Source organism: Platalea leucorodia (genome assembly GCF_965183815.1).
Source record: "Platalea leucorodia genome assembly, chromosome: 9".
Classification (NCBI taxonomy): domain Eukaryota; kingdom Metazoa; phylum Chordata; class Aves; order Pelecaniformes; family Threskiornithidae; genus Platalea; species Platalea leucorodia.
Genome location: NC_138831.1, coordinates 21,872,295 through 21,899,973, shown reverse-complemented (window position 1 = coordinate 21,899,973; position 27,679 = coordinate 21,872,295). Strand labels below are relative to the sequence as shown.

General features: G+C 36.0%; 1 protein-coding gene across 1 annotated transcript in view; it reads right to left on the bottom strand.

Annotated features, from left to right (window-relative positions):
* The window catches only part of IARS1 (isoleucyl-tRNA synthetase 1), a 110,182-nt gene that overhangs the window by 54,149 nt on the left and 28,354 nt on the right, over positions 1-27,679 (bottom strand). Inside the window, exons 9-14 of the mRNA XM_082322249.1 lie at positions 27,148-27,208; positions 25,440-25,535; positions 20,387-20,509; positions 18,838-18,929; positions 13,900-13,998; positions 2,244-2,370 (exon numbers count right to left, since the gene is read on the bottom strand). Of these exons, the coding sequence (XP_082178375.1) occupies positions 2,244-2,370; positions 13,900-13,998; positions 18,838-18,929; positions 20,387-20,509; positions 25,440-25,535; positions 27,148-27,208 (598 nt within the window). The remainder of the gene's footprint in view (positions 1-2,243; positions 2,371-13,899; positions 13,999-18,837; positions 18,930-20,386; positions 20,510-25,439; positions 25,536-27,147; positions 27,209-27,679) is intronic.

The window sequence follows — 27,679 nt, the reverse complement described above, 5'->3', positions numbered from 1 at the left end:
TGCAAGTCCTATAAAATTAGCCTATGTCCGCTTTATCAACTTGGGTGCTATATTACTAAATGTTATTATCTAATCCAAATGAGATGTGTTCCTCCACTGAGGAAATCATTGTGATTTGAAATCTTAAAATGATAAACTGTCTGCAAAAATGTGGTAATAAACACAAGCTTCAAATTTAACTTCCATTATGTGTCTCTACCAGATAATTACGCTAAAATAAAACTAAAATAAAAGCTAAAATAAAACTGTGGGAAACCAGATATTGATTTGTAATAAAATTCACTTTAATACCAATTAATTCACCTTACTGTATATTAAATAAGGAACTGTTATTACTTCTCCAGGATTTAATATGCACAGCATAATTGCATGCCACGAAGTGTTCTTTTGAGAACAAGACATGAAGAGAAGGCTCTGCAATCTCACATGGCACTAGGCTGCAGTAAAACTGAAGTCAGGAAACTTTGAGTGAGTATTATTTCTATATGAGAGCAGATGTCACTTAGGCCTTAAGTTCCACATCAGTTCCAATGGTATTCAGCTTTTAAGCTATATCCCACATGCATAAAAAGAGAAAGAATATTAAAAAAAACCCTAACTTGAAATTTAGCGTGGTCCAGAAGCCACACTCAACTATTGAAGCATGACATTCAGACTCTAGAGTAAACAGAAATGTATAACATCTACGGATAAAAATAATAGATCTGTTCGTATTTCTATCATTATTCAGAACACCAAGCCCTGAGGAATACTTGCAGCTAATTTCAAACGAAAGGTCAGTCTTCCAAGTTAGACATTATATTGTTATTAAAAACAAACAAATCATACCTAAAAAAGCAAAAAAACTCTGTACACAAAGGAATACAGACATTGGGAGACTGGACAAAAAATGAAATATTATTAGAGGCAAGGAGTGGGAGTAATGTAACCTTTACACAATCTTCTTCATCTGTAGAATGAAGTCTTGAAATACTTTAGCACAAAACTGAAAGCCTTTTCTCTATCTAAAAAAAACTGTTACACCAAACAAGGGACTTAAAAGTTTAGTTTGGAGACTGACAGTTTATACCTAAAAATTTTGAATAAATGTTAAAAATTAACTGTTTTATGAGAGACAGAAGCATTTGGTTTGCCAGTAATTTACAAACATGCTCATAGCATAAATAGAATTCAAATGCCAAGGCTTTCTTAGATACTTAAATCGTGGTTGCAAGGAGTAACTCCGTCCCTCCCCCAATATCTCCCTGCCTATCAGCAAGATTTCCAAGGAAGAGGAAATGAAAAATGCTTTATGGTGCACATCTAACCAATAGTGCAGTTTAGGACAATAAAATAATTTTCTGGCATACGTTTTCCCACTTGAGGTCCTCCACATCTAAAATGAAAAGTAAAACTTTTTCAAATTAAGGGAGATAAAAACAAAGGCTTGGGATGCTGTCAACAGTATTTACCTTCCATGGACATCCTGACATTGATTAGCATTTCCTATTTCCAGCATGAGGAAGACTTATTATGTGTGTCTAAAGGAACTAACCCACACAGAAAAAAAAAAAAACAAAAAAAAAACTTCAGAAAATGTTTTAAAACTTGGTGTTTTGACACTTAGAAAACAGCAGTCTTCAAAACTGTGTTAAGTATTCACTTGTGCAGTTAGCTTTATGCTACCAACTGCAGGGTACCTTACAACTTCAAAAAAATCATTTCTAGCATTCCCATTATACACATTTATCATTCCACTAGATGCACATTTTTACAGTCTGCTACATTCACATGTGTAGCACTACAAATATATATTTTCACTGTTCTACTATGGTGGACTTGCTTTTATGCCTTCAGCAATACATTTGCCTTGAAATAACTGAGCATCAGAATTTCAAAAACAGACTGAAAGGACTGAGTAAAAAATCTCTTCCTTGCCATTTTCTCACTGCATTTGTTATTTCCATTAGATTTACCATCACCGCAAATTCTTCCAGAAAAGATAAGATTAATTCTAATACGAAAAACAAGAAAAATTGCTTGCAGTTTTCAAGCAAAAGCAAAGAAAATGTGTAGGGGCACACAAATGTGTGCATAGATATGCATATATCTGTCACCTGTTATAGATATATATATACTGTTAAAGACATATTAATAGAACTTAAGACTACAGCAGCCGAAGATATAACAGTCTATCAAAATAAGCAAACAACATATACAGATAGGCTTTTCTGTCAACTGGAAACCTTTGTTTTCTTACTCACCTCTTCAAAATCATCACTGACCCACAAAGGGATGGGTGTTCCCCAGTACCGGTTTCTAGATATAGCCCAATCTCGTGCATCTTTAAGCCAGTTCCCAAAACGCTTCTCCCTCACAAAATCTGGAACCCTGTTCCGAAAATAAGAAAAGTATTCTCGTATCACTACATTCCACTTAAAAGAAAGCTAATAAGAACACTTATATTTGAATTCATCCACAAAACAAGTTAATTGCAGCACATTGCATGAATTGGAGCCATTCATATTACTGCACTGGCTATTGCAAGGCCTATAGACTTGCTGCCAAAGAAGTAACACCATTTTTTCTGCCTTTCTTTGATCTTCAAGTAAGCTATAGAAGTGAAAAATACCATGTTTATTTTACTGTCAAATAACTCAGTAAAAATGTGTGCAACATACAATAGATTCATTAAGGATGAAACAATGTCCAAAAATCCCCAGGATAGTCTAACGTTGGAGGATTATGGCTAAGGGTGGTTTAAAATACTACTGTGCTTTATTTCACATACAGAAAAAAATACCAGTTTCTGATTTTGGTGCTGAATGAAATTACAAAGTTTCAGAAGCCTGGAGTAATAGCATCAAAAGGCACCTTGCATTATGCGTGAGCATCCAGGTACCTGCACATTTCTTTTAGACTTTAAGAATAAAGAAATCCCAAGTTGATACATCCTACAAAAAAAGCCTTTTCACACTATTTATCATCTCCACTTTTAATTCTCCAATGAAAAAAAACAGTACAACACCCCTCCCCAAACAAACAAACAAACAAACAAACCCATATTGATGCTTGCTAAAAACTTGTTTTGAGCACTAATGTGCTCTGAGGGATGTTAAAGACAAATTTTCATCATATGAAAATGTCTTGAAGCTCAAAGTTTAACATCAGAATCTGATGCCTAGCAAGTTTCCCAGATATGCTAAATGGCCTGATGGTTTCATGAGGAACCAATTGTTTTCTCTTATGATATAAACACATAATTAACTATTTATACAATGATTATATAGAAGATTAGGAAAAGCAATGGGTTTTGAGGTCAACAATATACCCCCTTCATGCCTAAAGGTGCATTTAAAAAGACCAACCTCAAATGAAACTCACAGGAAGAATAACCTTAAGACAGTGTCATAGATGCACAGAGGCTGTGAATGAACAGCTAACAATAATACAAATAACTCTAGAATTGAGTTATTGAGCAAACCATGGCAAGCTTTTCTGGGTTTGTTTTTCCAGTGTAACTAGAAGGTCCCTTTCCAAAGTATGAGCTGGATTTAGAGACACAGAGTTTACAAAGAAAGGAGCAGCCAAACTACAGAAAACATATGGTCTCTTCTACCTTTTCTTTTTGAAGCTCCTGGTCCTCTATCAAATATTGTGGGGTTTTTTTTAAGAACAAGAATGATTTTTAATCACAGATAAGCCCCAAGAGTAACAAAAATGAAAGCGTCCTTTAGAGGAAAAATTAAAAGAATGGATTCACATGATGCACTAAGGTAGGATTTTGGCCCAGCAGTGGAAGATTCATTAAATAAGTGTGAGCATCCCTCAAAAATCTACTGATGAAAATGAAAGCTACCGCCTTTCAAAAGTTTTAGCCATGACGATGCCCTGTGGGGATCTGAAGACTTCTTGATGCCAATGTTGTCTCAGGTGGATAAAAACTACCATTAAAAGACTCACTACGTATCAGCCTGAAGTTCCACAGCTTCACTAGTTACTTCTAGATTTACTTTCAGCTGTAAAGTTATCTTCTGTAACATTTCTTAAACAAAAATGTAATATAAAAAAAATTTTTAAACAAACTCAGTGACTAATGTTTCACATGACATCCATATCCCTGCTTTGAAATTTAGAAATGTATACATGCTTTCACAATTTGTTTTATTAGAGTGGGACTCATTACTATTAACTTTTTGTGGTGACCTTAAGAGACCCTCTCTCCAAACACAAGTGGAAACTGTACGAAGATCATTAGCATTTGCCTAACATTCCACTAATGTGGAAAACTTCTCTTTACATCACTCCTAAACTAGTTTCCATTTTTCAGAAGTTGTTCGACACTGATTAGCTGAAATTATTAGTCCCATTTAACATAGCTAGAGGCTGAAACAATCCCCCAATGACATTAAAATGCTAAGAGTTTCAACTCTGCCTCCTCAAAACATGCATGAAAAATTAATTTCATTCCCAAAGTGGACATTAACCACAAAAATGTATGTGGTGTGATCTCTCTCTCTCTGAGCTATGAAAGCATGTAATTTACCTCTTCTGGTAAAATTGTCTGACCCTGCTGCCAGTTTTTAGTGGAACATAAAACACAAACCACTTCATCTACTAGGAACCGCATTTGCAACAATGATTTGTGGCACTTCAGAGGTACAATATAGAAATAACACTGACACAGCTATCAAAAAAAATAAAAAGAGCCTGTATCTCAAACACATTTTGAGCCCATCAGTCAAAGAAAGTGTTACTTAAAACAACTGGTTCTTACCACCACACAGATGCTGCCCATACATGCTACCCAGATACCAAACAGCAGATACGGCCTCCAACTGGAAACGAGCTAGAGGAGGTATATGCAGGAGAGAACAGCCTTGCCAGTCACGCAGTTCTTCAAGACTACAGCCTGTTCCTTTTATTTAGTCTCATTAGATTTAGCTACAGATATCTCAGTCTGACACTTCTGACTTACCTACACATGAAAAGAGGAAAAAATAAGAGGCACCTTCAATTTAAATATTTCACTAGGTTGGGAAGACAGAACAGAGTATTCTCAACAATGTTGTTACTAACACCTGATTATTATGTTACACCAACTCCAGGTTAGTGTTTCTATAGGGCTTTTTCCATTTCTTTTTAATCCTCTTTTCTTAGATATTTTCTTGGTATACTTCTCTTGTTAAATTTTAATAAAGATAACATCCTGCCACAGATATATATTACTAGTCAAGGAAGCATTTTTTACTCTTCCATCTACACAAAGCAATTATTTCTTAAATTTACAGAAAGATTGTTTGTTTTACTCAACTAAGAAGACTGAGGGCAGCCTGAGGAATGCTGCCCTCCAGCAAATTCTGCTCCCTTTTCTCCCGTGCAGTAACTGAAGAAACTTGGCCTCACCCTGAGGCTACACTATACTGTGTTTAATCTATCAGCCCACGGTCTTCCTCATAATTCCCAGTTAATTTTTCCATCTGTATTCCCAAGTACACTGCAAACAGAATTGTGACTTTGATAAGACCGTGATAAAATCATGAATCACTACTGATGCTGGTCCTTAGCTTTCAGGAAATTTTGCAGTGTGTTAAACACCGCTTACCTAAACTCAAAAGCTGAAACAGTCCCCTGAAAGTTAATGGCTGCACAATTTGCCAAATACTGACCCCTGTGCATCAAAACTGTCATCACAGCATGGATATTTAGAAGCTTTAAAAAGAATAAAAAGACAAAACCAAAAGCAAGGTCACTCACATAAATATTGCTATTTTACAACACAGATATATGAAAAAAAGCCCTTTCCTATACGCTAATATGCATGGTTTTCACATTTAACCAGGTATTTGTCACAAACGCCCTTCAGCTTGAAAGCACAAATTTCAGTTTTATGCTGGTGACTCCACTGAATTTACAGTTGGGTATGACAAGCAAGGTGATCAGTGCTGCAGCCCGTTTAAAGCAACCCACTGCTAATGGCACTGAACAGATTCAGATCTCAGAAAAGGTCAAGCTCCAGCATCAAATAGTTCCACGAGTTTGCAACTGAAATCAAAGCAGCGACTTCTCTCTCCTAACGCAATCCTGCTGCAGCTCCTAAAGCTATGCTGTTAGAAACGGGGTTTTTTTATTTCCCAACTGGTCTACAATTTGTGTTCGTTTTGACTTTCAAATTTCTCTGCAGAATGACATAGATAGGATTTTGTAATTCTTTCTCAAACATTTAGCAAGGTTAAGGAGACTGCTGTCTCAGCAGGTCGTGAAGCTCTTGATTCATGCCTGTAGAATAGTGTGGGATAATAGCTATTTCTACTTTCTTGGCACCCAGGACAGCGCACTAAATAAACTTCAGGATGCAGACATTTCAGCAGTTGAAAAGTTCAGGGAACTGAACTCCACAACACAAAGGAATAAATATTGATTTGTCAAATCATAAATTTGAAATATTTTGAAAGTACATCAGTTTCAACCTGTTTGAATGCTAATTTCTATCTTACTCTCCCAACATCAAAATTCTATCTTAACAAGTTAGAGATGATGAATATTATTAATCTGCTCCAAGTTTCTATGTCCGTTTTTGACTGTTTGTTCCTATTCTTGAAGCAGATTTGGGGTTTTGCTAAATTCATGCATTGCTAAGTCCTCTGCACAGTGAACTCCCACATCCTTTCTTGGTAGCTACTCATTTTCTTAGTGTCTAAAATAAAAACTCCATTTGACAAGGAGAAAAAAAAAACAAACATGAAGAACAAAACAAAATCCAGTCCTTTAACAACTTTTATTAGCTTATCACAATAGAAACCATTTTCTTTGCCTTCAAAGTCTATGTACTACCCAGCATCCAAGTCACACAAGCAAAGTGGGCATGGATTTGAAAATAGCAAATTAGGGACCGTCTTCAATGCCAGAACATGAGTGGGTACGCTAACAGTAAGTTACCACGGCTGCTGATCCAGTGACTTCTCATCACCAATTAATAGCTGAGGAACAGCATCAATTAATATTAGTATATTTGCTTTCTGACTCTTGTCTCCAGAAATGTGCAGGATGTAAAAAAATCTCAACTATTACATAATCCGGAAGGAAACTTAATAAAAGGATTAAGACATCTGTTCCTTTTCTGTACATATATTTTGAAGTATATCTCATGCTCATAACACAATTGCAAATACCGAATTCAACTTATTATTCCATTTCAAAGCTCAGACGTGCTCTGCATGACTCTGTGATTTGTCTCACCTTGCCCTAGTCACAGGACACAGGAACTCTGTCTCAAAGCAGTACTGTCCCTCTTTTCTGTAAACACAAATATCACTTCTGAAATAAATAGCTGTCAAATATTACCACAGCAGAAGCCTCATACGTTTTATCATCGATTTACCATTAAAAGCTCTTTAAGACGTTACATAAAGATATACCAACCCTTTCTCACTCTTCATCATTCTTCTCATCAGCTAATTTTATTCATTACATTCTTTGAAAAAGCACAGCAACTTTATATATTGGATAAGATTTACTTCATAATTACTAACTGAAGGAAGCTCTTAGCTTATGAATTATTTGAAAAACAGTCCCATAAGAGTTAGACTATAAAGTTGATAAACAAACACTACCTTAAATAGTGTGAATTAGGAAATCTAATAGCAGATTAGCACCCAACATCTGATATGTTTCGTTCTGAGAAGATGGTCCCAGGTGCATCCTTTCATTTGGTGAGCTAGTAACTTTTTAAGTGACACCTGAAATCAGGAATCACTTATCTGTCTGGAAAGGAGGAAGTCATTCTTCCAGAAGATAGCTGAGTTGTAACAGCAAAAACAAAGCTGATTAAGTAGTTATCCTATGTCACTTAACTAAATATGTACAGATTTATTTAAACTCATAGCATAACAGCTGGTTTTTTTATTTTACGTATAACGTTTGCTTTTCTTTTTAAACATTAAGCAATACTTAGAAGACAAAGTCTTAAATTCCATTATGTTAATTTGCTGTAATAACAAGCCTCCTTCAACATGCCCTCAAATTGATTTTTAATGGTTTTTAATTCAAGGAGATAAAATAAGCAACTATTCATGCCCTTTTGACACTTTAATTAGCACCAATTTATATCATGGACCTAATTAAACATCGGGGGAGGCAGGAGGGAGGAAAGGGGAAGAGAGAGGAAAGGTCAGCTGTTTGCAAAGCACGCAGAATTTCCATTGCAGCAGACTCTTTCTCCTCTTCAATTTACGAAAGCTTATTAGAAAGGTGCACAACCACATACCCCACACAAGTTCAGGTTGCCTCCACCAGTGCAAGAGAATTTTCTGCTTATATGCAGCTTACATTTGCTAAATGAATAGTGCTTTCAATCATTTTGATATAGCAATGTTTTTCTTCACTCTTTTATCCTGGTTCCCATAGCAACAAACACTTTAGCGTGAGACTGCAATGCTGCTGCAGACTGCATCATAACCCCGCCGTCAGCAGTGCACAGCTGCTTGACAAGTCTAGATTAAGTGAAGCTGTAACCTCCAATTTTTTTGATACACTCATATTAAAAAAATCCTGATATATTTTATTTGTATGACCCAGACACCATGCTAATTGCTATTAAAATTCTTAATCTTACCAATGATGGCAAAAATCCCTGCATCCTGAAGCCAGTGAGAAATGAAGCTTTCACTTTTCTTCTTTCTGCATAGTTTCCTTTGGAATATTCTGACGTTTATAGTTACAAAGTACTTTTCTACAGCATTACCACTTAGGATTCATTTCAATTTATATATATAAATATGTTTGCAATCCTGTAACAGTGGCAAACATTCAACATACTGCACATGCAGATAGATTTACCAGCTGCCTAAGAACATGGTACTGTAATTGCTTAGTGAACTGACATTTAGAGTCTTTATTTAGTAAGCTATTACTTGAACCAAACAACAAGCTTTTGATGACCATTTATGGGAACTGAAAAGATACCTGTTGTATTCATGACATAACTGGCAATCTCTGCTCAAGAGGCTTTAAGAGGAAACAGCAAAATTAGGACACAGCAGAACACAAGCCATCAAAATCAACTGGAACAAGCCTCAAAATTCACTTCCAATCCTCAACTATGTCTGATAACAGCCAGTAACAAAATCTTCTGATTTATGCTGCTCTAAATTAGACAAACACAAGGCTAACCCTGCAGCAATTTTTTTTTCACCTCCTACTGTAGGCAATGACAGTAGTTTGAATTTTTCCTCAGGAAATGTTGCCATCTAGTGAATGTATGTTGCTATATACCTCACAATCACTACTAGAGAGAAGACCTCTCTCTGAATTTGTATTCACGTTTCCTGGGTAAGAAAAGTGTGATCAATGATTCAAAAAGAAGAGTTACAATTGCATGGTCATATTAAAGGAAAAAAAAAGGGGGGGGGGGGGGGGGGGGCGGCGGGAATCCATACACACACACACGATACATTTTATCTGAACAGTTTTAAATGTATTTATTAATGCTAACAAACCGGGAAAGAAAATATCCTATGAGACATCCTAAAAAAAAGAAGGAGGAAAACAAGGGACTCAGTAACTGATTTTCCTCCATTTTGCTACCATTCTGTTATGACTTACAATTCTGTTGCCCCTGCTACAGACTCAGATTTCTCATCTGCACAAAAGTTACAAGTTTAGTAGAGCAAACGTTAGCTTTCTATTGCAGGTGGCTTCTACAGCCCATCTTCTGCACACCCTACCAGTCTAAGGGTTTATGATACAAGATAGGCATAATCTGTGATCAAATCACACATTTCAAACGGTGGGAGTCAGTTTGCTGTTCAGCAAAGAAGGCAGCTGGTCAAAGATTAGAAAGACCAAGATCAAAAGCTTCTCAAAAGATTAATGTGTTTGACACATGTGAAAACACTTGGTCTTAGACTGCTTATACAGGAACAGCAGGAATTGTGTGCAAAATTCACACTTTGTAAACCAGGAAATTCACTTCTAGAAAAAAAGCTGTGTGGTATTTTCAATAAGAGCTAACAGTTTAAGTCACGAAAGTAAAAAAAGGATACCTTAAACTAATATACATCAATCTCTTTATTACAATGCTTGAACTTTTCAATGCCAAGAAGAGGCAAGAACAAAAGGCTTGGCTTCTTTGAAGTCCCTTACTGTCTTCCTTTCACTGATTCTCGTTTTTCCACTATAACAAGTGCTGTACTTCTTATGTAAACAATGTCAGAACTGCGCAATAGTCTCTAACACTAGAAACTTGCCAACAGTTAGAGGTAAATCTTTCAGGAGTTACTAAAAGTAGAACTTTAAGTGAGGGAGGCTTTTAAAAAATAAAAACTAAATAAAGAGTTCAAAGCTGATATTTAAATACAAACTACACAGTCTACAGAACCTTTTCTATCGAACTGCAAGTGTATATACATATATACACTGCCAGAAGTGTGAGCTACAACAGTTTAGAAACATATTGCACTAATTTACTCTTTAAAAGAACTTAAAAATTTGTAATTTATACCAACTTTGAACTCTGTGATGACAGGAATTAGTCCTATATTATACAACAGAATCTAAGGGGGCATCGTTTAGTTGCTTGTCTGTGGTTACATAGGAAATGCTCCTTCAACAAATCATTCTTTAAGACGACAGTTACTACAAACAATTAAGGCTGAAATCCAGACCACTTACACTGGGACCCAGCTTTGGTGCTGCACCTAACTCTCCATGTATTGATGTAACAGGAAACCAAGGTCTGACAGCCCTGAATGGTACAGCAGCTGAATTTGCCACTCTATCTCAAGTACCATAGTAGTAGGTTGTCTGAATATGAATATCCTTTTTTTTTTTTTTTCTAATTTAGATTTTTTTTTTTTTTTTTAAATAAACTCTTCTGCCAGTTGTGGTAAAAAAGAACATTCAGTAACGGACCTTGGATTAAAGACTGAAACACCATCTCTTAAATACTGTTCCAATTCTGCATTTACAGCAACATCCAGCACAAGTTACGTCCCACTCTGATCAGAATAAGGTTGGGAGAAAGAAGAGCGCTTTTTTTGGTTTCAGATTTTACAAAATTGCTGGCACATTACTCATGTAATCATTCTTGAAAGCTATAGTCAAGTTCATTTTGAAAAATGAAGACACAGTTGCTGGCTTTAAATTTTGAATAACTATGGCTTTATCAGTAGGCTAATTCATTAAAAAACTAATTAGAAATGCAATCAGGTTGCGAAGTTTGTGCAACTATGTTTAATCTATTTCATCAAAAAGGATACCTACAAAGAGTGCAGCTATTCTTAAGGGACAATATACTTATCAGTCATTTATAGGAATAAAAAAAGCAATGCAGTCAAACTCATTTTGCAAAGGTTAATATAGTCTGAAAAGCATTTATCCCCAATTTTCTCATTTTCAGGACATGCTGAAGCCCCAGAGAGTCCAAAAATAAATTTTTAAAAAGCTAGGTATTATTCCTGTGACACTTCCAGAGATCAAGTCTCTTCAAAAGCAAAAAAGTAGGTTTGGGGAAGGATGGAGTTCCCAAAATTTAAATAAATGAATATTGAAGAATGCTAGCATTCTCAATGCCAACTGAAGAAGTTACATCCCAAATAAAACTGACATCAGTGAAGAATATAGGAAGAAAACCTTAAAAGTAATGCATTTTTCTTTTAAAAAGCTAGATTTTAAAAGCCATCTTTATGTAACAAAAGCCATCGAGTATTCAAACTAGTAATTATGAAATCACATACTGGAAATATATAGTATTTTATTAATTACTTAGTGATAACACAGCTCTACTTGTGCCTGTATTCTCTAAAACGATTCTCAAAAATCTGTAAGACCATATTGTTTTGACAGGAATCTTGAGGAATCAGTTTTATGGTCAATTATAGAATTATGTTGAGACTCAAGAACTGCCTAAAGGACAATTACTTTAATTCCAAGCATGTTGAATATTGCCAATTAATACAATTGCCTGGTCTTCCCATCCAACCTTTGCAACAGTAGCTCTCACAGTTGGTTCCACTTGTCTCCCCATTACCCAACACTTACAGAAAGCACCACTTAAAACCCAAATATGTAGATGACATAGGGTTCAAACTGTTTATTAATTCTTATTAATGTCTCCTGGATCAGCAGAGGTCACTTACCAGTTCCTTCTTGAAGCTTTGCTTCTGGAAAAGCAAAACTATCTCAACCATTCAAACACTTCCTTAATAGGATCATTACATTTTTCTTATATTCATGTGAAAATTAAGTATGCAGGTCTACTGTCAGTCATCAAAACAGTAAAAGCATCTTGAGAAAGCTAATTAAAGCTAAGAACAAACACTTTCACCCCCTCTCCAGCTTATTTTTCCCCAAAAGAAGGATCACAGTATGTTCTGTTATGGAAAACAGAAAGCAACACTTAACTAATCTATAAAATCTTCTTACATATCCAGACTGGGCATGTGCTTATTAGCAAGCGAACACTGCAGCATTTTTGGACAGTCTGTATCATGGATCACTAACTTTTCCCACATATTTCAATATTTACAGTGCTTGTACCACGTAAGCAGTTATGCAAAAGCTGCTCAGCGAGAATGTAATTGCTAACTACTGTCCATGAAAAAACGCAGCATAAGCTGTAATTGTTCACTGAAAGTTGCGTCACCTTCTTTAACACCATTTCAGTTCCTGAGCAGAGGCACACAGGGGTGGAATCCCAACTCTTCCTACAGTCCTCATACGGAAAGTCTGAACAACAACTGAAATGGCACACAGTCAACCGAACAAGGCTGTAACCTCCACATTTTCCTCACCTGGTCTCAACTTCCCAGGCACAAGTTATTTATGAGAGAAGAAATAAAAATAAAGGTTATGGAGGTGGAGAAGACGGGGTCCTTTTGTTACTAACACACCATAAACCCACAATTGACCCTCAAAATGGCTACCATCACCAATAGTTCCCTCTTACTGCTAATTTAATAGTGGATTTAAATTATCTAAAACTTATCTGTTGTTTTCTACATAAATTTCACACAAATATTTTTCACATTCCCTATATAAAGATTTAATTTTTGCCACTAGTAGAAAATTTTGATTTAAACCTCTGAAACTGAGGTTACGTAAAACTATTACACAAACTTGGGCAGTTGGGTTGGGTTTTTTGTGGGTGTTGCAGGGGGAAGGTCAGTTTGGCAGGAGGGGGTGTTGGTTTGGTTTTTTTTGTTGGGTTTTTTTTTTTTCCTTCAAATGCACCTATGACAAAGTATCAACCTTATCTGTAATAACTAGATGAAAAGAAAAACACTGATCTAAAAATTATTTTAATTTGGAACAATAAATACCCAGAGTTTAGCTGCTTAAATTCTCTCTAGTAGACCCTTTTGGGAGGCTTAAATGTGCACTTCCATGCTTCCACAGGTTGATTTTCCTTTGCAGTTTCTCTCATGCTGAATTAATTAGGATAGTATAACACAATTTGAGGATACTTTTAATGATCCTGCAATGTATTTCACTGTAAATTATTAGTACGTATTCAACCTTACTTACACCCTAAAATATGTTCCTCATTGGGATTTTACACAAGCAAAGAACGCCTTCTCAACACAAGAAAGTAATAGTGTGCAAAGATGTTCAAGCACTGGGCTGATAAGCAATTAAGCAGGTTATATCTTTTTATACCAGCAAGACTATTCCATTACTCTACCAGTTTGAGGCACATTTGTGAAACCTGAGATAAAACACTATTTAAAACTGGTTACCAGCCCCATTCCAGCAACATTGGCTCAAACGGACAGAATGGAAATATGAAGTTAAGTTAGCCCACTAACAGTGAAATAGAGCTTTGTAGAGTTCTGGCACACGCATGCGCGCGCACACACAAACAGCCCGCTACACACCCAACCCTGGGCAAAGAAAAAAAAAAATATATGCAGTAGACATTACCAGTAGCATTGGGCATTACTCTCCAGTAGCTTCTCCACCATATGCTCCACTCTTACAAACCAGCTTGGCACAGCTTTATATATCAATGGAGTATCTGACCTGTAGAGGGAAGATGATGGGGAAGGGAGCAAAACAAACAAAAACATTTTCAGTGCTACATTATTTAGAAAATACTCTTTAAAATGTATTTTTGTACATGACAGTCCCCTTTCCACAGACTGAATTCATTGTTGTTCCTGAAATATTATCACAGTTACAAAGGTTGGGTTTTGTCTTGTTTTTTAAATTACACAAACTGTTACACTTATGTGAGCTCCTAGTTTAAAATCAAATCCTACAGAAAATTTTTAAAAAGCCTTCAAACCCAGCAATTCAAGTAATTTATATAGCAAAAGAAATCATGAGAACATTGAAACAATATTTGAATTTGAAATTTATGTTCCTACATAGCACAATAATATGAACTTCAGTAAGTATTAAAATGAGTCATATTTAAGTCTTCCACTTTAGCTCATTCTGTGTCTTTTTTATGTGTACATCAATCTGAAAAGGCAAAAAACAATTATGCTATACTTTTACTACCTGTATTTAAAAGAATAACAATGAATCATAAAGATGAAGTAACAGTACCCAGGGTTAACTAGAAGAATGTCCCATTCCAGCAGAAGGAAAGAAAGAGGTCTAGATAAACGTATAAAAGTAAGAAGTTATGAAGACATCTTAAGATATTCCTTACTTCAGCTTTCAAAGAAAGTCATATAAAGCCCATATATGGTGGGAGCAGATTCAGAATGTGGGACTGCTTAGAAATGGGAACACTATGGGGCAGAGCGTACAGACTGTTAAGTTCCCTAAATTACCTAGTAAAGTTAGTATCTCTAAGCATCTGACCACATTGTGTCTCAACCTGGTCACTTATTTGTCAGTTCTATAATACAACTGCTTAAAGGTCTTGAGAGATTGTTCAAGTAGCATGCATCCTTCTAAAGGATCCAGTAATCAAGTAGTGGGTAAAAGTCATTACAGGAGAGTTCAGACATTTCTAATCCTTCACATCCATCCCATTATTCCAATGTGAAAAGGGAGACTGAGCCCTAGGGGATGGAATCTGTCTATGAGTACAGTGCAGCTTCAACAACACTGGGACAAGAAGCTCATTCTGCTTTAGTATCAATTCACCCCACAAAATGTTTCTTAAAAATATTACTTTTGTTTAATTCACTTTGCCTCAGAACTTGGAAATACACTTACTCAACAATAGTTCACAAGCAAAGACCCTGAGAAACCACCCTTATCTCCTACATGCAGTCATTACTGTAAACAACCCATCTTAAAAGTTTAATTCATTTTACTTCTATCCATAGCAAGGACTAATTTGAAATGCACAAACTACTGGAGATTATGATGTAAATTAGAATTGCTACTGTGGAAGCACTTCCTAAAGGTACACCTGCCTGACCAACAGAAAGAAAAGAAAACCCACAACTTACAGGATATGGTAAAAGCTCAAAGCAATAATAATGTAGTAGTGTTCTAGCTATTAAATGCAAACATGCTAAGCTAGGAAGTTCTTCTCAAATTTAAGTCCTAACACCTGAGAAAGGGAACAGTTCAGTTAACAACTCACAGCAGCAAGATCACAGTAAAAAAGAAAGTATTCTGCAAGCTACAAAGTATTCCAGAAGTACTTTAGTTCAATGAGTATCTTGTTTCAGATGTGCTGAAGAATGATGAATTGCCATCACCTACAAGATCTTGAGTTACTGGAAACAAGAAAAATAAAACCTGATAATAACAGTTGCTTACATGGCCTTAACATATTGCAAAAAGAATGCTGGGACAATAAACTGGTACCCAATCTCTATCAGGAATAAGCAGCTGACAGATGGGGCTGATGGAAGACAAGCTTTAGTGCAAAAGTAGCTTCAGACACAAAGGATCTATGAAAGAGACAAGCAGATGAAGCCATGATCATTTCCCAGGCTTTCAACCTAACTCTGTAACTGTATAATACTTGATAACCATTCCGGAGCACCCACAGAGCACTGTTTCCACCTACATGAAGGTAGTAAGAAATGGGAGATGGCACAGTTTCCCTGAATATTTTCTTTCTTCTAGCTGTACTGCCAAGTAGTGTCTCAGCAGGAGACAAAAACAGAAAAACACACTGAATATCTGCCCAACCAGTAACATCTTACACATTTCTGCCCCTCATGACTGGTGAGAGGGTTGAGGAAACCAGATTCAATTCTTTGCTGTAGAATCAAATGAGAAATACCCATTACTGGGTTGTGTTTTCCATCAATGCAAGACAAGGGAAAAAACACCGACAGACCTAAATCAGAGACTAATGTTTATAAATTTCCTGCCTAAACATTCCTCTGTCTCAACTGAACGATGTTTTGTTCCCCTTATAAATATGTCCTTTAGAATTATATCAGAGCAATCAAAGCACCTGAGCAAATTGCCTGTTCCTTTTCAGTGTCACAAAATTAGCATTCTCTGAAATACAATCTTTATACTTGAGAAGATGAAGACTGGAAAGACCATTCTCTGTGGACACTCCACACTCCCAATAGTTTTCTCATACCTGTTTTGGACTGCACAGCTGTTGTAAACAAATTATTGTGATCTTATTACCGTTCCATTTTCTCATAATTTAGGAAACAAATGATAGATAAGTGACCAGGTGCTATGAAAGATGCTTCTTGGCTTTGCTTTCACTGGCTTGAAAAAGACAAAGCTCTTCATCTGTCAATGGTAGAGCTTCCCAATATAGCTTCCAAACAGAATGGCATGCAGTAGCTGTGATGGACACTTCAGCTGTCATGCTAGTTACCTTTGCTATCTTCCAGAGTTGTTAAATTGCTACCTAGACCATATAGACTCTCAAGATCTCACATCTACATAGAGTGTTTTTGACCAATGATCTCTTTCTTCAGCAGTTCCAATGAAGGGGAATTCCAACTGAAAATTACCTACTGTGTACTTACCAAGTTGTTACTGTTTTCCTCTCTCAGATTTTAAAGTTTAGTTAACAGAAAATTACTACATATCACAATAACAAGAAAATGTAGAGAAGGACCCTAATTCGATGATATGTAAAGAGAGGGAAAATAGCTCAACATAATGAGGATTCAACAACTGCCTGGTTTCAGGGAAAAGCATGAACAGTGGTATATTAAGTAGAAGAGTCTGATTTCAAAGTTTTCTTACATTAATCAAAATAATTTATAACTATGTTCGAAGTTATGAACTACTCTTCTACTTTTAGCATATTCCAATTATGGTTTGATTTCTGATGGCAGTGAAATGAGCTTTTCAAGTAGAATCCATTATTCTGTTCTTCCCACCAGATAATTTGCTGCTAGGTGCTGCCTGCAACTTATCATCAATCAACAAAAATGTCAACAGAGTGGCAGGATTAAGTACATTCTACAGAATCAGCATTTCTACATTACTGGTTTGTCTCAGAAGGCCATGACTGTACATTTGAATTGCTACATAAGAAAAACACAAGCACTGCTTGGTTTTGGGCTGCCATTTTTCAAAAACTGTCCCAAATCATCAAGGACATAACCCTTGAAGAGTAATTCTCCTTCTAGGTAGCTGTTAGAAACAAACCACTCATGCTATTCAAGAGCAAGTAAAGGTTATTCTTGCTATAGATCAAAGATAAGTGCATACTGCTAAAACACTTCACCAGGTAGCATTAAAGCTAGACGGAGAGAAAAGCTTTTATCACTGTTATTTCAGTTCAGGTGCTGTATGCATCAGATATGACATAAAATGTTCAAGCCATTTCAGATACGTAATTAGATATTTTATTTTTTTGAAGTGTGCCTTTACTTGTAATAAAACAGTTTATTACAATATTCCTACTAAAAGATTACTGAAGTTTCTTTTTTTAAATTTGACATTGTTCAGTGATTTTTTTTTTTCTCTCAATTTTGCAACACCAATTGTATACATTTAAAACCAGAGAGGACACTAACAAAAACATGCTTCCTTTCTAGATTAAATTTGTCTAGCCTGTATTTCTGAAGGCCCATGGAGACTTGCACATGGAGTCCTCCTTCAACCTCTGCAAAATCCCTAATCTGAGAAGGAAGACTGTTGAAGGCCACTGTGCTGAACCACCTACCTGATATTCCAGAGCTAATCTTGAATTTCTAGTTGACAAAACCAAATATTTCTAAGAAGTCTCCACAGATATTATAAACATGTGAACTGCTATTTGTGATCAGAGATGTAACCATTGTTTGTGAACTCCATTCAGGAATGACTGAGCAGAAAAACATATTTGTGTATTACGCTTACTACCCACTGTAGTGGATAAATGCTAACTTTGATTTTAATCAACAGTACCGACATTTCCACATTATAAGCAACTGGGCTCTACCAGATTCCAAAGAAAGAAGTAATTTTACAAGTTTAAAAAGAAGTAACTATGATAACAGCTATAATATAGCCATTTTATCCAAAAAATGGAAAGTCTGAACACAAACATTTAAAGACATTCTGCGATATACTTATTTGGATACAATTCAAAGGGTACCAAAATATCCTTTTCCACCACTCAGTACTTAGCTGTTTAGAAAATAAGCTTTTTTAGATGACTTCAAAAAGTAGTCAGCAATACTACATGCAACACCAAAGAATGAGACGTTCAAGCTACAAAAACACACCTGTAAAATCATAATAGAAAAAAGTTTTCAGCACTACACTTAAATTAATCAGATTTATGTCAAAAAAAATTAATTTACTTCATTACTAAACCAAATTGGAGCTCTCCTAATTCAATATTTTTGATTCCTGTTACTTTTAGTCTTGTTAAAAAAAATTAAGTAGGTCAAGGGAGGGAAAAAATGAGACAAATCTGAAGAACTACTCAGTTAGAACCCTCAATTTTAAAGCCATATGCACTTCTCTCCTTACCTCCAGCAGAAAGGATAGCTGTGCTTAAAACTACTGCTGTGAACCAGTCTGCCTTTCTCTTTCAGTAATTTAATGATGTTCTTATCTGCATCCTAAAAAGACAGAACAAAAAATTTTCCTTGGAATACAAATTTCACTATTTTAGTAAGCTACTACAGGATTTGTCTCCAATACCCAAATTAAGAAGACCCCTACAAATAATCCAGTATTTACGTACACAAAAAATGCAAAAAGGTTCTATATCATTTATGCATTTACTGCAGAGGCACTGTAAAACACTAAATTTGGAAAGTTATTTGCTCTCCAAATCCTGGTATAAAGCATCAGTCCCTTTTTGCCCTTAACTCTGTTTCCACGTACACACAACTGTGTACAAAATTCAATTTTTCTGTAGCATTAATACAAGCCAGAACTCATATTATTTAATATCTTAAATCTTTCATTAAGTCTTATGATTTTGTGACGGGAAGCCACATAGTGCTTCTTACCTAATATTTAGACTTCACTACAACAAATTCCTCTAACGTGACTACAGTTACAGAAGTTGAAGCATCTTTTACAGTACCTTACTAACTAAACAGGATTTAAGTTCTAAGCTGAAAGTAAAAGTTGTATATCAATAACCGAAGGCAATCTACTGAACAAACAAGTGTTGACATAACATTAAGAAAGGAAAAAAAAAATATACAAAGATTTATGATACAACAATATTCATAAGCTAAGAATTCAGCATCATAAGAATATCTTCCAAGAGCCTTCAGTTCATATTCCTACTAGCAAGAAGATAAACATGTAGCCTCCAGTGTTCTCTTATTTGCCTTAATATATAGCAGGAAGCAATGACAGCTGTTTGAGTTCAAATGCAATACAAGATTTTTAAGCCTTTTTCAAGTATATTGTGTTTACAGGAACATGCTTTGCTATCAAACTGTACCAGTAGGAAAATGACTAAAACCAATTTGTTTTCTTAGTACATAAAGTTAAAGAGGCACTCCTTTCTATGGATTTGTGTCTGTAGCAATCTGGAGTTCCTGTGGGTTCCTTTTACATGGATTCTTTTGCATCTATTGGCAAGTAAATTCACATTGCAACACGTCCCACAAGTGGGGAAAATGACTGGATTTCTCACCTCTAACAAGTCATGTTACACTAACTGGCTGGTACAAACTTAATTTGTGAATTCAGAAGTCATCCAGAGGTAAAGGAGGCCTCTGCACACTTGCCTAGAGATTGCATACGTAACATTTCCATAAGAAACAAGGGAAAAGTGAGACTCTTTCTGCAGTAGATGTGAACAGGAGACACTCCTCTTCCTTTTCACTACTAGAAACACAGTATTACTTCCATTTCAAATTCCTTATTTTTCAGATATTGTAATAAACAATTGCAACATCATTGCAAATGTTAAAACACAGTTTTGATTTTTCCAGATACCAAAGACACATTGAAGACAATGCTTTTCTTTCTTAGGGAAAGAAAAGAACACTTCTACCATATATAAAATTTATCTTGAATAAAGTAGTAATTTACTTTCTCCAAGTCCACTAACCTTCACATACTGTCCAGCAAACTCAGTCACTTCTGCTGTGAAGCAGCCTGATGCATCAACCGGACAAACAGGCACAGAATCTTTCTGAATAATATTAAAATCCATGCAGACTCTGTAATCATCCTACAAAAGAGACAAGTGCCAAGTTATAGAAATACAAAATACTGGTTAAAATATCTATCCCTGGAAAAAGAAATTAAATATTAAAGAGAAAACGTGATGACTGTACAAGAATAGCAAAATACTCAGCCTTCACTAATCCCAAATATGCATAGGAAAAGATGTATTTTACAAGATTGTACTTTTATTCACCACAGAAATGATGATTTCTTCAGAATATCTGTTTTCTCTCACCTAGTAGAGGGGATATGTGCATGTGCTTCTGTGCATATACATATACGTGCATATATATACACACATACATACATGTAGTCAACAGCTTCAGGCTACTAATGCATAGTAAAGGAACAGACAACCACTATGCCATGCTCTTGTACTAGCCAGAGACTTCCTTGTTTAGCCTGCATGGCATTTTTCAGAAGGTAGGTTGTTTTAATCAATCTAATTCTGGAACTCCACATAAGAAATCCCATTTTCTGAACGTCTTAATGATCCAAAGCCTTTACATCTGTATTTCTCATTTTTTGCTGGCCCGTAGGCAATGCTACTGACCAAGAACCACACATGGACAACATCACAGTTTATTTTCCTGGCCAGCCTCCATTTAAACTTTCAATTTCCTGTACCAGTAAGAAAAAAAACATAAAGAAAAAAAAAATTAAGAAAAAGAGGGTCACTTCAGACTTTCATGAACATAACTAAACAACAATAGTATCTTAGAAAAGATTAAAACAAAATTATTAGGGGAATAGAAAAGTTCAGATATTAATTTCAAGTCTGAAGTCAAAGTAAGTCCATATCTTAGCCAATTACCACTCGAGATCACCCATTTTCTTGCTCTAAGGTGAGAGAACATTATTGGGCCTGGGAGGGGAAGGGAAAAAGGAACAGTCACAGATCATTCACTCTCAGCACATTCACAGAATCACTTCATTTTTCCTCAAAAAGGCCCCGTCTAAGCCTGCATCAAGTCAGGGTGCTTTTTTGAGTCTTAGAGTTTCCTGTATTGCTGCTCTGATGAAACAGGGGAAACCACAGATGTCAGGAACAAAAACTAAAGTTTTGTATAGTGTGAAACACAACCTGCAGTGACCCTGCCCACTAAAACTGGCAGCAGTTGAACTGTTAGCCTCCTCTATGCTTAGAGCTCATTTACCTTTTGTAAAATGCAGCAGCCATTTCATAGAAGTTGTACTCCAAAGCAGTTTGTCCACCTTGATTAAGGAGACCACACCAGAAGCAAGTGTGTAAATAAGCATTAAATAAGCAAGCGGCCCATAGCTAACTGAATTCTCCTTTCCTAGATACAACCAACACAGGTGAGACAACTTTGGAGTGACAGAGCAGAGTTTCCAGATCCTTTCTGTGGTCCTCATCCTGAACCTCCAAACCTACCCACCACTCCCTGTAGTTACCAGCTCCCTCAAGCCAGATCTGGCAGATGTTGCCTGTTAATTAACAGTATATTTTAGAATTATGAAATTTATCCACAACAATAGTGAAGTTGGCTATTTCATGTACCAAGGTCCTACACTTAGACTTGAAAAACCACTTCAGCTACAGCACTCATTTATCTAAACCATAGTCTCTTTCCATTCTCTAGCAGCTGCAGACAGCCATCACGATCATTCAGCCTCCACTTTGTCAACCAGCTTCTTCAGTCAATAGATTAACTAAGATAAGCCCATCCTCAGTTGACTTTTCATCAGCTATTATTGCTGGGATACAACAAGCAGACTGCAGTGTTTAAAATGTAGGCCAGATGACAGAACTACTGTCAACCCTGATTTGACAGTGAATTGTAAAAGGCTTTGAAGAAGCAGCGAGCAAAGACTACAAAGCTTGGCACACTCACAACCTAGCTAAAACATAATAACAAACCTTCCACTTTGCAAGACCTAGGTCAAGAGGTGGTTCAGTTCAATTTGCATCGCTGATGCAGCCAATGATATATAAAGGGCTTTGTTATTTTGGTTTTCTACAGTTAGTTCCTTTCTTTTGAAGAACTCAAACTTGAACGTAAAAGCTTTCCAGACTGACCTGCCATTTGATTTAATGAAGATCTGCTTCAGCAACCACAACCCAAGAATATATTCAGGCACATACAGAAATCCACAAATGCTAAGCTCCTCTGGAAAGCTACAACAAATTTCAATTCTTTGCAGGAGAGAAGTCATACTGCTCGCTTTTGTAACCCTGCCACGATTAGATCTCTCGAAAGATTACAAATAAAAGTTAAAAACCATACACAAAATGAATGAAGATGAAGCAGAAGCTATTAAACAGCTCATTGATAAGAACTCAAAGCTTTTTTTTATCTGAAATTTAAAAAAAAAAAAAAAAAAAAACACACAACAAAAACATGAAGCAAAAGGTTCACTTTCGGCACCTCAACAACAACAACAAAAAAATATCAAGAATACTTGTGCAAATTACTGAAAAGAAAGTGCAACAGTAACATATCTATGAAACTTCTGTGACTCAGTCTGAGCAGGCACTAGAAGTATAGGGCTTGTATGCAAATTAAAATGTTACTAAAGCTTTTTAGTTGACTGTAGATACCTCTACATATGATGAAGTGCCTGAGCAGCTGAATCTTAGTGTCACATTAATCTGGAGCTACAATGAGTTTACAGAGTTTTTAATACAGGTTTGTCTTGTTCTGTGAGCTTTAATTTTCATTTCTTTTGAACTGAAATAATAGAGTGCTCTGATATTGTGTGGCAGTTTGTATTTGGCAAAAGCATCACACAAGACAACGAAACTACATATCCTGGAACTAAATGAAGGTGAATTTTTAGTTTAAATTTTGTTGCAGAAGGATACATTTCTAAGCTATCAGCAATACAGAATATGTATCAGCAAGCAGAATTTTAAAAAAATTTACTTTCTATCCCTATTTATCCAAGGACTTACTTATATCGAGGGGGAGGGATAGAGACAAGATACAACACTTTCTGTGAAGGACTGTGCTCTTTTTCTTCTCCTCTGACCCTTGCCTCCTACTCCACTTACCCCTCTCCTCTTTCCTATTCACCTTCAACACAACAGCAAAGGAATTCACAGAGAAGCTGATTAATTAGGAAGATAACTCATGACTGTAGGCAGGACTATCTCTCCTCTTTCATCTGAGCTTGCCCACTTAAAGGCAAACACTTAATGCCAGCATTCTATATAGAGCCTACTGTACAATGATGAATTTCTGAACCTAAACCAGAACCCTTTGTGAGCCTTTATGAACAAAAATAACCAGCGGGCTGCAAAAAGTGAGCTACATGCATCCCAAAAGAAAAAAGGTAGCAGCATTAAGTGCAACATATACTACACAATTTCCTTCTAAAGGTAGCATATCCAGTTGACTCAGGTCTATGCATCATGCATTATAAAGTCAAGCTGCTCCTTAGCTCATGAGTGCAAAGTTTTGTTTGTGAGGTTAGTGTTCTTTTTCCTCACACAAATATTTTATGCATTTTTTCTTTGCAATGCATTTAACTGATACTCTCATGTTTTTTAAAAAAAATAGTTTTAAAGGTAATTGCTGGCTTCCCAGGAGAGAGACTAAAGATTTTTTTTGCTCTGTGTTTACACAAATCTCTGTGGGCTTATAACAAAATCAAATAAAAGAGGGCAGATAATCCTTGCTCTAACCGGCCACTCAGGCTTTCCAACAAGCTGTTTCCAACAACTAAACTGTATTGTGCAAATATACAACAAAACAATACAGCAGCCAAGGGAAAGTTTCTTCCAGAGCTCCTTCTATATTAGCAGCCTGTTCTCTTTCTTTACTCCATCTCCTACAGCAAGAGCTCCTGCCTCAAAACCAAGTCTGTTCCCTCACCCCTCAGTCAAGTCCTTGCAAAATTTAGCTATAGGGGAATACCTGAGGTGCAAGTAGTGTGATAGGCTTCAGACTTCCTAAGACACTTTACCAGTCACCATGAATTTCTTTACTAACTAATAACATACAGCCCAGTCCGATTTTCTTTATTCACAGCTGTATTAAGCTGGGACATCTTTTCATATCCATGTTCATCTAGACAAGGGAAATGACATCAAAATGGATGCACCCTTTAGAAAAATACAGAAGAAAAGACAAAAAAGGATGGAATATTTCACATGAATACAAAGAGGCCTATTACTAATGCCAACAGTTTCTGGAAATGATGATAGAGCTCGTGGTCCAGGGATTGCTAATTGCTGGGCATTGGCAGCTCTACTGCAAGTTTTTTGAGGGCATCTTTGGATAATGACTGAAGACAGGACACTATACATAAAGGACAATGAGTCCAAACTACTGCATTTAATTCATGTGTCTAAAAACTGAAATGATGAAATCCATGAAAAATTATCCCTCTTAACCTTCAGAAGAATAGACTAAAGGAAAGGACAATAAAGACAGAAAAAAGAATGGAGTGCAACAAAACTCTTTTACACTGAGGGATAAAGTCTCAGTACAAAAGCAGTCAAAGCATTTTTTCATTCTCTAAAAGCCCAATGAGTAATGAAATTGAAACACTGAAGAGGGCCAGTGTGCTGAGCAGAACTGCTGTTACCATCCAAAATTATCACTTAGCTAAGCCAGTTTTGACTATCAGTGTAACAGATCACTTCTTCTCGAAGCTGTAAATTTAGACTTTGAGAAAAGCTAAGATCAATGACACTCAGAAGATACAGTGGTGAGTTCACTTCACATACCACAACAATAACCAAATCAAGGGACACCTAAAATCTCCAGTCTAGCACACAAAGGGCACTAGTGAGTGCAAGAACTCATTAGAATACAATGCTACATTGTATTCTTACATTTTTAAGTAGCAAATGGGAGAACTATTTAATATCATAGTCACCCTGACAGACAGTCCCTAGTAGCTGGAAAGCCAAGCAATGTGTGTTGGAACAAAATCAACATAACAGGTATGTAGTTCATACTCACAGCACCAAAATAGGGGGCCTGATGTACAACACCTGTGCCTTCCTCCTCCTTCACGTAACTGTCTACTACCACAGCAAAGGCACCTTTATCTTTGCACTGTAACACAAAAACATGTTTTTTAATATATATGTACACGTATATAGAGAGCAAAACAGAATTCTTAAGAATATGGAAGAGCCACTAGCCACCTGCAAGAGTGAAGAACTGCATCAAAAATAAGTGGCATAGTAAAATGTGACATTCCTAACATTATTTAATCATTTCCCATAGCTTCGGCACCCAGGCTGTATACTTCATTTAAACAGTGTCAGATGTGATTAAAACTAAGACCTCTCCAGAAGGCCTCATAGCCAATTACTCTTCAAGCCACAGATCTTCACACAGTTCTGTGCTTAACAGACTACAAATCAGTACACTCCTGTAAGTGAGGATACAATCAAGAAAGCTACAGGGATTCTATACACTGAAGTCTCCTTGCATTTTTTTATGTCCACTGTACCTTCTAATTTTAAAAAAGAAGTTTGCTTTTATAGTAATATATTTTACTTCCTCCAGAGAATGAGAAGGTGGTAAGTATCAAGTAAAAAAACCAAACACACAAAAAAACCCCAAAACAACACATAGAAAATTGCCAAGAAAAGATCTGAAAATTTTCCATGTGTTCAGTATGTGGATAATGAAAAACAGAGATATTTTTTATTCCTTAAAACAAAAGTAGTAAAAGAAATCACTGCAGTCACAGCTGAACCAAATATATTACAAAATATTAGGTTTGGCTTGTTCTGAAGAGGGATATTTCGAGATAAGACATCCATTCTAAAAAAAAAAAAAAGTAGATGCCCATCTGCTCCTTAGAAGTACAGCAGGACTCAAAAAATTTATCCATTCCAAACCTTTACACCTTCAGTCCCGTTTTTCAGCTTCAGCTATGTGTTTGACCTTTTTCTAGACATAACAGGTCCTACTCCCTACAGAGGTTTTCTCACCTTCACGAACTTCAGCACGTGCTTCAGAACAGATGGTAGTCACAAATGACCAAATCCCTTACACAAGTTAACAGCTGCTTGTCCAGCAGTACTGTAATCCACTTCAACTCTTTGAAAAATTTAATCAATTTTTAATCAGAATTTTTTTCAAAATATATACATTGTCTGCCCCCTCTCTTATTGCTATATATTCTATTATCATCTGCAGTGCTATTAACTATGCTAGACTTACACAGTGCTTAAATGCTGCACAGGAGGACATCCATAAAAAACATGTATCAGTTGTTATTTCAGCAAAGACTTTTAACTCTTCACTGGAAAACACTACATGTCTGCAACTGTTATCCACAGTCAAAGTCATTCTCTTGTGAATACAAAATTCGTGGACTTAACAGGCAGATGACAGAAGCTCACCAGATGAAAAGTTGAGAGAATACTGCCTATTTATTAATGTGAATTGGAAGTTCCTCTGCAATCTGAAGTCAAACTACTATTTATCACCGAGTTCTTACTCTGCGTGTATTTAAAACTTAAGGGGAAAAGTACAGAAAAAAGTCAACCTTCTGTTTTTCAACCTTTCACTAGGATTTTGAACTACCTTAATACAACATCGGGTTTGTTATTAGGACGCAAGATTTTTATAATACAAACAAGGAATATTGAGAATCATTTTTACATTTGTCTTTGTATCCTGTATCAAACACCAAACTTGTTCATCTTACCTGAATAAAATAGTCAAAGAGTGGTTTATACTTCTTGCCTTTAAGAGCAATGCCAGGAAACCTGAGGAGAAATATTTATGTGAACACAAATTAACAACTTGAAAATTGCTTAGTCAGCTGCTAGGAATGCTATTTTTTCCTGTTTCCTTTTTCCCCATCCCTAACAGAATTTGACTTTATAAGGTGAAGAAAAAAGTATTTTCTCAATAGTTTGCTTCCCATTTCTACACCTCTTTAGCAATTTGGACTTGGACAAAAACCATAACATGTCTTAATGCATCTCTGCTAACAGTCAACAGGTACACTTGTATTTGATGGTCTTTCTATCAAGGAATCATTGTAAATTAATGTAGGAATTAAGAACTAATAACAATATTTCTAGTAAAGCTGGGCAAGGACCTTCTGGATAAAACACAATTTCAGTTTAATATTCATAACAATAAAGCCCTATAGCTCAGCATGTTCAACAGAACTAAGTAAGCACTGATCCAAACCACCTAAAAGTTATATGCACAGAAGATTGTGATACAGG